Genomic DNA, 10,007 nt, shown 5'->3' with positions numbered 1-10,007 from the left:
CAGTTTGCCCTTTCTTTTGAATGATAAACACCAATAATTTGCATTTTGTGAGGGTAGGTAGACAAGGTTTGATTCTATAAATTAGGTGCCCTCATGTTTCTTAGCAAAGCAACATTCTCTAGTCATTGCGATAGTCTTAAATAGAAATAGGTTTTAGTGGTCAGAGTGGAGATGATATTGGCTCAGGGGACTTCCTATAACCTCCAGCTCCTAACCTCACTGCATGTGTTTTTCCTTCCAAAGTGGCTAGTTTTGACAGCTTTAGTATTACAGAATTATTCATATTCAAAAGAAGGCCTTCCCTTCACAGAGAAATCTGACATTTTCCAAGGCAACTGTTATGCTTCGTAATTTTTTCATCTCTACTCTTACTCAGAGTCCCAAATTGAGCTTCAAGCCTCACCACAAAAACAGATTTCTTCATAAAGGTTTCTTCTACCTTTCTGAAAACCAGCTGGAAATGATGAACAGTGGCTTTGATGCAGTGATTCAGGAAGAACCGATCACTTGCCCCGAGTGGGACCCCTCCACACCGTGCGAGAGGCCATCTTCTCACAGTTCTTTCTCGGTTGGGGTGAGACACTGCGCTTTGGGGAAGAATCAGCAGAACGGTGCAGCCTGGGCATGTTGCAGCTGCTCTCTCAGCTTCCTCAGCCGTGCAGTGGGAATGACAGAATTCCCCTCAGAGGGCCGTTGGCAGCTTTACGTCTAATAAAGGACATCAGAGTTCTCTGAGTGGGTCTAGAAAATAGACTGGTATTTTTACTCTACGTAAAGGAAATAAGGACCAGAAGGGGATTTAGTTTGGATTTGTTGGTCATTTAATCACTCGTCTCTTTCCTAAGCTGGGCCCAAAGGCAAGTGACTTCCCTGGTCTCGTGACATCATTTTTGTTTGATTCAGATCAAAACTAAGGCCGTTAGACCTATGAACACAGGCTGCAGGGCACTTGGCCTCTCAAGGAAAAGAGTGACGACCAGCTAGCTCATGTGTGTTCAGAAACAAGTCAAAAAGCATGCTTGATGTAGCAAAGTGAAGTCCCAGAGAAGCAGGGTGAGGTGGGAATGGGTTTTGGTGTAGATAAGATGGGACCATTTTAAGTAGAAAGCTCCCCTGGCGGGGGGCAGTCCTGACCATGGACCGGCATGTGGCCATCCTTCCACCCACCCCAATTCCCTCATCTGCGAAGTGGGGGTGACGGCAGTACCCTCTTCAGAGGGTTGCCATGACAAATAAGATAATACATGCACAGCCCTTGCAACCCAGCCTGCTCCAGAGTAACAACTAAGGCTCACAGAGCTCTTACCAGCATTAGACCCTGATTCACAGCTGGTCTCTTGATGCCTCGACGAGTGAAGATCACCAGGGCCAAGCTCCCCTGAGCAGAGCTACATCCATCACATACATCCCAAATGGGGAGTTCAGCCTCACTAAGAGTAGCACTTCTAGCAAGTTCCAAGGATATCGTGGCACTTGGCACTAGACAGCACAGTTCCTATTAGGAGACTCTAGCAGTCAGGGCAGAAATGGCCTTCAAGCTCCCACCTCCCCACAAAGCTACCTGAGCAGGTGGGTCATGACGTCTGCTCTGGATGAATTTAGCCACAATGCCCTGAGCTTTTTATATCACTTTATTTCTGATGTACCTTGACCTTTACCCTGGAGCTGACAACACGGCAGGAACTGGAGCCAGGGCCCATTTCTGCTGGAGTAATTACAGAGCTGATAGCCAAAATGTGTCTCTGCCTAAACAGCACTGCCAGGAAACATGTTGCTTTAGATTCAGTTCACGGCTTCTCCTTGATCTTCCCCTTCGTTTCCTCTCTTTTTGCTCTGACTGGAGAATTCGACAACGCTGAACCTCCAACAATGAGCACCCCAAGCTCAGGCAGCCAGGGCCGTGTCGGGTGGCTGCTGCCCACGACACCCACACTTCTGCATTTTCCTTACTGGCAGATCACGGAAAAGTCAGACAAAGAAGTGGGTGGAAACGGCCGAGCAGAGGCCACTCAGGGTTGAAAGAAGTGGCAATGGGAGCTGGGTTGGCTCCTCAAGCGTAACTACTCTCCTCGAGAAGTGCATACATCACACTGACATTCACAAAATCAGTTTACTAAGGAAGGTACATAGCAACAGATGGCCCACACAGTCCTCAAAATTCTTTTTTAGCCTATTATTTAGATTAAAAATGATTTCTACCTGAAGAATTTCCCAGAAAGTGTGGCCTCTTTTTCTCTGCTCTAGTTTAAACACACAATTGAAGGCAGACAATTACTAATGTCATGTGAGCATGAAAGATTTATAAACCAGAAACACATTCTCTGGGAATGAACTTTTTAAGTGACCCAGAGTTACTCTGTTTCTCTGGTAAGGGCCCAGAATAGAGCAGCCCCTCAGTCAGGCCTGTGTGCCCTGTGCCACCCAACACAGCAAGCTCGGGGGGCGGGCAGGGCCTGGGGGGCCCCAGCCGAGGCTGCCTTACCCAGGCCTGTCCAGGGTGAGGAGCTGTAAGGGAAGGCTGGTTGGCAGGCCCGGGGGCATGACTTATTCGTGAAGTCTCACTAACCGCACACCAACAGACGCAGTGGCAGGATTCAAAGGAAGAAATGTGGCATGGCTGAGTCACCGCACACTGTGCACCACATGGGAGTGAAGCCAAAAATAGCCCCAAACCCAGGTCCCCCAGGTGGGTGTGCGACCAGCAAGGGCCTCAGGCCCAGGACACTTTTCTCGTACCCCAGCCATCTGGGGACAGGTCTCCTGGCATTCAGAAACTGCCCAACAACTACAGCAGCTGCCACCACTTTTCCTTTGTACGTAATTCTGGGTTTCAGTATCTCCTGGGAATATGATAGATTTTACACCAGTTCCTGAGACATCAAAAACACTCCAGCACCACTCATCATTACCAAACCCCTCACCTGTGACAGCAAGGAGACTTTCTGTTTCAGTTCCCTAAATTTATGAGTTACAGAGAAACACATTCTAAAAAGAATTCCAGACTAGAGTGATAAAAAGCTACGCAGCCCCAGCAGAGGCCATGGTGCACTTGTCCTTGGAGGACATCTACACACTTCAGAAGCCGCGACCCTCGTATAGCCACGTCAGCTCACAGCCGGGGTACAGCCTCTGCTCCAGCCACAGACCCTTCACTGCCCAATTCCCAGCTGCAGCCATCAGCGAGCTGGGGAGGTTTCATTTCCCGTGATCTCACTTTCCAGCAAAATCCAAACTACCATTAGACACTGTCTTACTATCTATAAAAAGGTAAGCCAGGAATAATAGGAAGTTTTGTTTTCTGCGAAATGATCTTGTAAATAAGATTAAGAAATCCTGTTGAATTTCAAAGGTCTGATTACAGAGGTGCACACGGGAAGCAGAAGCCGCAAGGAAACAAGAAACAAGGGTGGAGATGACGACATGAGCAGTCAGGTTCTTTTCTGATACAGAATAATCAAGAAAACAAGTCTGTGCCACAGGCTGTGGCTCCTGTAGAAGTCTGGCAACCAGCAGGGTTTCCACTTGGCCACTCGACTCTGTGCTTCCCAACTTGTGGCCTAGATCCTGCAGAGCTTCAGAGGGAAATTCTCCGTGATGAGATGATCAGGATGAAGGAGTACAACGATGTTAACCTCAAATTCTGCAAGGAGAAAGAGAGGGGGGCACTGTGTTCACTGGCACCAAGCAGTGGAAACCCAATACCAACCAGTCCAGGCACGGCTAGCTTTAAAAAGCGAGGGGAGCCCCAGGTGCCTCCTTGGTTTCTGCATTTATGTGTCTCAAGCAATGTTCTCCTGAGCTATCAGGAAAACGGGGAAGAGGACTGATGAACATCTGACCACTTTTTTAAAACTTTCTCTAAATAAATTTCTGTCTTCCCATCTTGGAACAGTAAGTCATCAGACTTCCCAAACCACAATTTCCTCGTTCTTTGTCTTTACATAGTGACTCTCTTCTCAAATCCTTCCAATGCATTTATACTGTTTTACCTTCTTTCTAAGTTCCCTACAGTTCTTAATGGAATGTTACAGACACTAAACTGGCACGCAGCTGTCTGGGTACATTACCCAAATCCCCCAGAGAGAAACAACGTTCAGAAACAGCATAAGTTTAACTGTCATTCATTTGGCTATGGGTCAACTTATCTGAAACACCTGTGTCTGTACTATGAAACTGTGTCTGTACCACGGTGCAGATTCTGCAGTCAAAATATTTATGTACCTAGTCATGAAAAATGACCAGACATAGGCTGGCCTGGTGGAGCACTTAGCTTTCAGCAAACAGGATTCTTTCCCCACTGGCTCTTTTGCCACTGTGAGTGAGCCTTGTTGATCCCAAGAAAAAGGGGTATGTGTGAAGGCGGAGTACCTGAAGAAAACACACCCACTTCCTGTCCCAACGCAGAGAGAGGTGGGAAAGGGGCGTTGTGTGGGCTGAGAAGTGAGCTGTCAAAGCTCGGATTTGAAAGGGGCTTCGGGCCATCTCCGCCAGTGCTCCGGGCGACAACACCCGGGCACCAGCCGCAATGTCTCTCCTCACTGTGACGGTCTCCAGAGCCCTGGCCCTAGCCCCAGCTCCCACCCCTCACCCCTGCATCGCGTCGGAGGGTGCCTGCAGGCATGGAGGCTGCATTTGGGCGCTGCTGGCTTCCGATGAGCAGAAAGCACTGGACCAAGTGGTGGTCTGCGTGGTGTTGTACTCAGGCCCCCGTGTGGCCAGATGAGCTCCCTGTCGTTCAAGCCGGGGTGGGGGCTGGAATATGCTTTTCAGCCCGCTGAGCAACTGACGTCACCTGCGGTCAGCACCGACAGAGCCACAGGGGACAGCACACTGACACTGCTCTTGATGCAGGGCATAGTGCCAGCTTGCAGCCTTCCAATCCGGAGGTGCCAGATTCTCTGCCAACTGCTGCTGGAGCCTGGGTGCACTGGCCACGCAGGGCTGTGCGTCACAGGTGGGTGGGCATGGATGTCCTTTCTCCACACTCCCCACCACAGCCATGGCCTCCTGGTGACTCCTGTTTCCTGTAAAGATCTCTCTACCTGACATCTGTCATTTCTCAAGACCCCAAACCAGACTCAGCTGCACATGAGGCATGAGGACGCAGGACTACTGGTATCTCAGATGACAGACTGAGGACGTTATGTACATGGAGGAGTCAGAAGCATCGCATTAACTGTTATATGGAGATGTACAGCGACCTGTTTCCCTCTGCAAAACTCTGATAAATCTAATAAAAATAACATGCAAAAAATTTAGCCACTTAATTTATACCACAGCAGGAAAGAACAATCTTTTGCCCCTTTTTGAAATATCTGTAGGAAAACCAAGTTGAGAAATCAACAGACAAGATCCTCCTCAATTTAAATAAAGGCTACACGTGTAGCTGCCACTGAGTATAAAAAGAAAAAAAACTCATGTGAACTGGTGGCGTTCCAGGATCCTCCAGTAGGATCCGCTGGAGCCCAGGCTGCAGGTGGTTTGCTTTGGATGCAGGAACTGGGCAGTTTCGGAGAGGACTTTACTTTTCACTCTGCCCTCTGGTACCTCTGGATTTTATACTATGGGTATGTTCTATCCATTGATAATAAATGTAAACTTTTTTTTTTTTTTTTTTTTTTTTTAGAAAAATCATGGTACCTTAGCTTGGGCCAAGTTTGACTCTCCAAGGCAACTTTCCGTAAGCCTCGCTGTCCTTTTATGTGTATTTGTCCACAGCTGAGTCTGCTGCTCCCCAGGCTACTGACACAGTGCCACCAACAGGGACTTGTGCTCCGTGCCACCAGGCCAGCTGGGCTGAGGACTGAGGCCCACAGCAGAGGCACAGAAAGCCACGGAAGCGCCTGGTGACTCCCGGCAGATGGGACGTGCTGTCTGTCTCTTAAACAGCATGCACTCAGCTATGACGGTGCAATTATACTAATTTACATTTTGAATTACATTATTTGGAACTACTTCAAGTGAAATCATGGTATAATTTTTAAAAAGCAAAGACTCTTGCTGGATGGTTAATATGGCACATTAAAGGATTCAGGGGGAATGTGGCGTTAATAAAAACATGTTGGCCTTAGAGAATTAACAGGCAGAGCAGCAGAAGCAATTTCCACGGCTCCCTTCTCCCATGCATTCAGCAACACGCCTCAGGCGTGGCTCAGAAGGAAGTCCCGGGCCAGCCTGGGCAGGCTCCCTTGCCAACTTTTCAATTGGCGTGCAGAAAGTCACGTAGTTAGGGCCCAGGTCACGCGTGGCCCTTCTGTGTTTTGTTCCACTTCTTTACAGTGTGGGGCTCGCTCCATCAAACTTCAAACACATGATGATGCTTGTCAGGACGGAGGCACCACTGAAGCAATTACTAAGAATACTTAACATCACAGAGATGCTCATGCTCTGATGTTAAGGGGGAAAAAGCAGGACATGAAACTGCATCTGTACCATGGTGCAGATTTTACAGTCAAAATATTTATGTACCTATCCATGAAAAATGACCAGACACTGGCTGGCCTGGTGGAGCACACACCTCGGTGCGATGGAAGTTCACAGTGGGACTTTCAAGTGTCTCTCTGTGAGAGAAGCCTGCCCTGAGCCCCATCCACAGCTCCTCTCTGCTCTCTGGTCCTCGCTCGCCCGAGTTCTCTTCATAGTGTTTATCACCCATCCCTGGCCTGCCCTACGTTTACACGTGTCCTATGTACAACGTACGTCCCGTGAGAACAGGGACTGGTCACGGCGGCATCCTCAGTGCCAGCGTGTCGGCGTCCCGGGGAGGTCTTGTTGAGTGGTGCATGGATGTATGCCCTGAGCTGTAAGCGGCCCCCAGCGGAGCACGATGCTTGGCCCCGGGCCCCACGAGGCCCTTCCTGTGGCCATACGCTGGCCAGAAGGCCCCACCAGGCCTCGCAGGGCTGCCGGCGAGCGCGGCTTACCCACTTTGAAGTTGGTGGTCTCCAGTGTGGGGCAGGTGAACAGTCTGGGGAACACCATATATATGGGCACAGAAAGGCTCCTGCAGACGTCCCCATCGGCAATCTGGATGTTCTGAATCTCCGTGGCATCCCGAGCATAGCCTTCTGCACACCCTGGAGAAAGGAGAGACCATCGATGGTCAGAACATATCAGACGTGAAAACAAACTGACACAGAACCTTTCGGACAGTGCAAGGATCTGCAGTGACCCACCCATCACCCCCATTTCTCCAATTTGCTCTGCAGGACACTGGAGACTGGAGAGTGCTTTTCCCTTCCATACTTCACTCTCCTCAAACAACACTGGAATAACAGGGAGGCTCTGACTTCCACTCCCTCCCATATCACCGTCATTGCTGAGCACACGAGGGTACCAGGTGGAAGCTGCGGCCAGCCCGTGGCGGAGAGAGGGCCCCTTACCACAGGTCTCCACACGCACCAGCTGCAGCTCTATGCTTTTGATGGCTGCGTCTGAGTTCTCAACCACCAGCTCCCCTGTGAGTGGCTGTGTGATAACACAGTTAGTTGAGTTGAGATGTCCTCTAATAAGAAATCTGGGGAGTAAGGCTCTCTAAAACAAAATAAAAACAAGTACATCAGGAATGGAAGAAGCAAGGAGAGATTATTTGATAATTATTTGGTACAAATGAAAACTTAAGACACAGTTGGATAACTGTTATAAAATCAACTGGGATCCTGTTTCACAGAATGAGAAAAAAGGAACAATCATACTTACATCTTCTCTCACATGGACATTAGCAGTCTGAACTACTCAACAGCCATATCTGTATGGCCCCTGGTGGACACCACCTGTACAGACTGACCAGACTCATCCTACCTGCCCACACTCAGGTCTGGAGGCTCCTTCTCACCAAGTAATAAGATAAGAAAAAAAAAAATCTGAGGCCATTGCTAAGGATGTTTTAGTTAGAAAAATAAAAAGCAGTAGAACAGTTTACTTTAAAACTCTTTTAGACTGTAGGGAAGCATCTTCAGGGTCTTGTGTTAGGCAACAGTTTCTTGGACTTTACACCCAGAGCACAAGCAATGAAAGAAAAAACAGATAAATGGGAACTCCTCAAAACTAAGAATTTTTGTGCTTCAAAGGACTTTGCGATGAAGTATGAAGATAACCTATTCAATGGGAGAAAACATTTAGAAACCACATATGCACTAAGGGTTTAATATCCAGAATATAAAAAGAAAAAATCTTGCAGCTTAACAATAAATAGGCAAACAATCCAATTTAAAAATGGGCAAAAGACATGAATAGACATTTCTTCAAAGAGGATATACAAATGGCTAAAAAGCATGTTAAAAGATGCTCAACATCACTAGCTATTAGGGAAATGCAAATCAAAACCACAATGAGATACCATTTCACACCCACTAGTATGGCAACTATTAGGAAACAAAACAGAAAATTACATGTGTTGGAGTGGATGGGGGAAATAGGAACACTCATTCACTGCTGGTGGGAATGGAAGATGGTACAGCCACTGTGGAGAAGACAGTCTGGCAGTTCCTTAGAAACCTAAGTATGGATTTACCATATGACCTAGCAATCCCTCCACCTAGTTATATCCCAAAGAATTCAAAGTAGGGACTCAAACAGATAATTGCACACTGATGTTCACAGCGGTCTTAGTCACAGTTGCCAAAAGATGGAAGCAACCCAAGTGTCCATCAACTGATGAATGAATAAACAAAATGTGGTAAATCCATACAATGGAATATTATTCAGCCATAAAAAAGAATGAAGTCCTGATCCATGTGACAATGTGGATGTATCCTGAAGACATTATGCTGAATGAAATAAGTCAGACACAGAAGGACATATATTGTATGATCTCACTGATAAGAAATAATTCTGAATACGTAAACCCCCAGAGGTAAAATCTACTATAATTGGTTACCAGGGGATGAGCTGGGGGTAGAGAATGGGGAATTAATGCTTGTTTGTATGGAAGTTCTATTTACGCTGATTGCAAAGTTTTGGAAGTGGATGGGGGTGATGGTAGCACATTATCGTGCAGATAATTAACAGCACTGATTTACAGACGTGAATATGGTTAAAAGAGGAAATTTTAGGTCATATATATTTTCTTAGAATAAAAATTAAAAGATAAAACATCAGACTTCATAACATAGTGAACCCTATTACAAAAAATGGGCTACAGTTAATATTATAAGTATAAAAATGTTCTTTCATGAATGGTTACAAACGTACCAAACTAATCAAGGTGTTAACAATAGGGTGGTATATGGGGAAAAATACACCTAATTAAACTATGGACTATAGTTAATAGTGCAATTTTTTTTTAATCTTCATTTTATTGAGATATATTCACATACCACGCCGTCATACAAAACAAATCGTACTTTCGATTGTTCACAGTACCATTACATAGTTGTACATTCATCACCTAAACCAATCCCTGACACCTTCATTAGCACACACACAAAAATAACAAGAATAATAATTAAAGTGAAAAAGAGCAATTGAAGTAAAAAAGAACACTGGGTACCTTTGTCTGTTTGTTTGTTTGTTTCCTTCCTCTATTTTTCTACTCATCCATCCATAAACTAGACAGGGGAGTGTGGTCCTTATGGCTTTCCCAATCCCATTGTCACCCCTCATAAGCTACATTTTTATACAATTGTCTTCGAGATTCGTGGGTTCTGGGTTGTAGTTTGATAGTTTCAGGTATCCACCACCAGCTACTCCAATTCTTTAGAACCTAAAAAGGGTTGTCTAAATTGTGTGTAAGAGTGCCCACCAGAGTGACCTCTCGGCTCCTTTTGGAATCTCTCTGCCACTGAAGCTTATTTCATTTCCTTTCACATCCCCCTTTTGGTCAAGAAGATGTTCTCCGTCCCACGATGCCAGGTCTACATTCCTCCCTGGGAGTCATATTCCACGTTGCCAGGGAGATTCACTCCCCTGGGTGTCTGATCCCATGTAGGGGGGAGGGCAGTGATTTCACCTTTCAAGTTGGCTTAGCTAGAGAGAGAGGGCCACATCTGAGCAACAGAGAGGCATTC

At 46.6% G+C, this 10,007-nt stretch overlaps 1 protein-coding gene across 4 annotated transcripts in view; it reads right to left on the bottom strand.

Moving 5' to 3' along the window:
- Positions 1-1,613: 1,613 nt before the first annotated feature.
- Positions 1,614-10,007, bottom strand: part of VPS26C (VPS26 endosomal protein sorting factor C) — a 71,925-nt gene continuing 63,531 nt past the window's right edge. For 2 of the 4 annotated variants that reach the window (XM_037831594.1, XM_037831600.1), the window contains 3 exons: positions 7,383-7,533; positions 6,924-7,076; positions 1,614-3,640 (listed from right to left, as the gene is read on the bottom strand). In XM_037831594.1, coding sequence (XP_037687522.1) covers positions 3,558-3,640; positions 6,924-7,076; positions 7,383-7,533 — 387 coding nt within the window. In that variant the 3' untranslated portion in view covers positions 1,614-3,557. The remainder of the gene's footprint in view (positions 3,641-6,923; positions 7,077-7,382; positions 7,534-10,007) is intronic. The other 2 variants (XM_037831596.1, XM_037831598.1) reach the window with 2 other exon arrangements.

The sequence above is a fragment of the Choloepus didactylus genome, chromosome 1 (genome assembly GCF_015220235.1).
Source record: "Choloepus didactylus isolate mChoDid1 chromosome 1, mChoDid1.pri, whole genome shotgun sequence".
Taxonomy (NCBI): Eukaryota; Metazoa; Chordata; class Mammalia; order Pilosa; family Megalonychidae; genus Choloepus; species Choloepus didactylus.
Note: the sequence above shows the minus strand (reverse complement) of the source record. Positions and strands in the feature narration are given on the sequence as shown.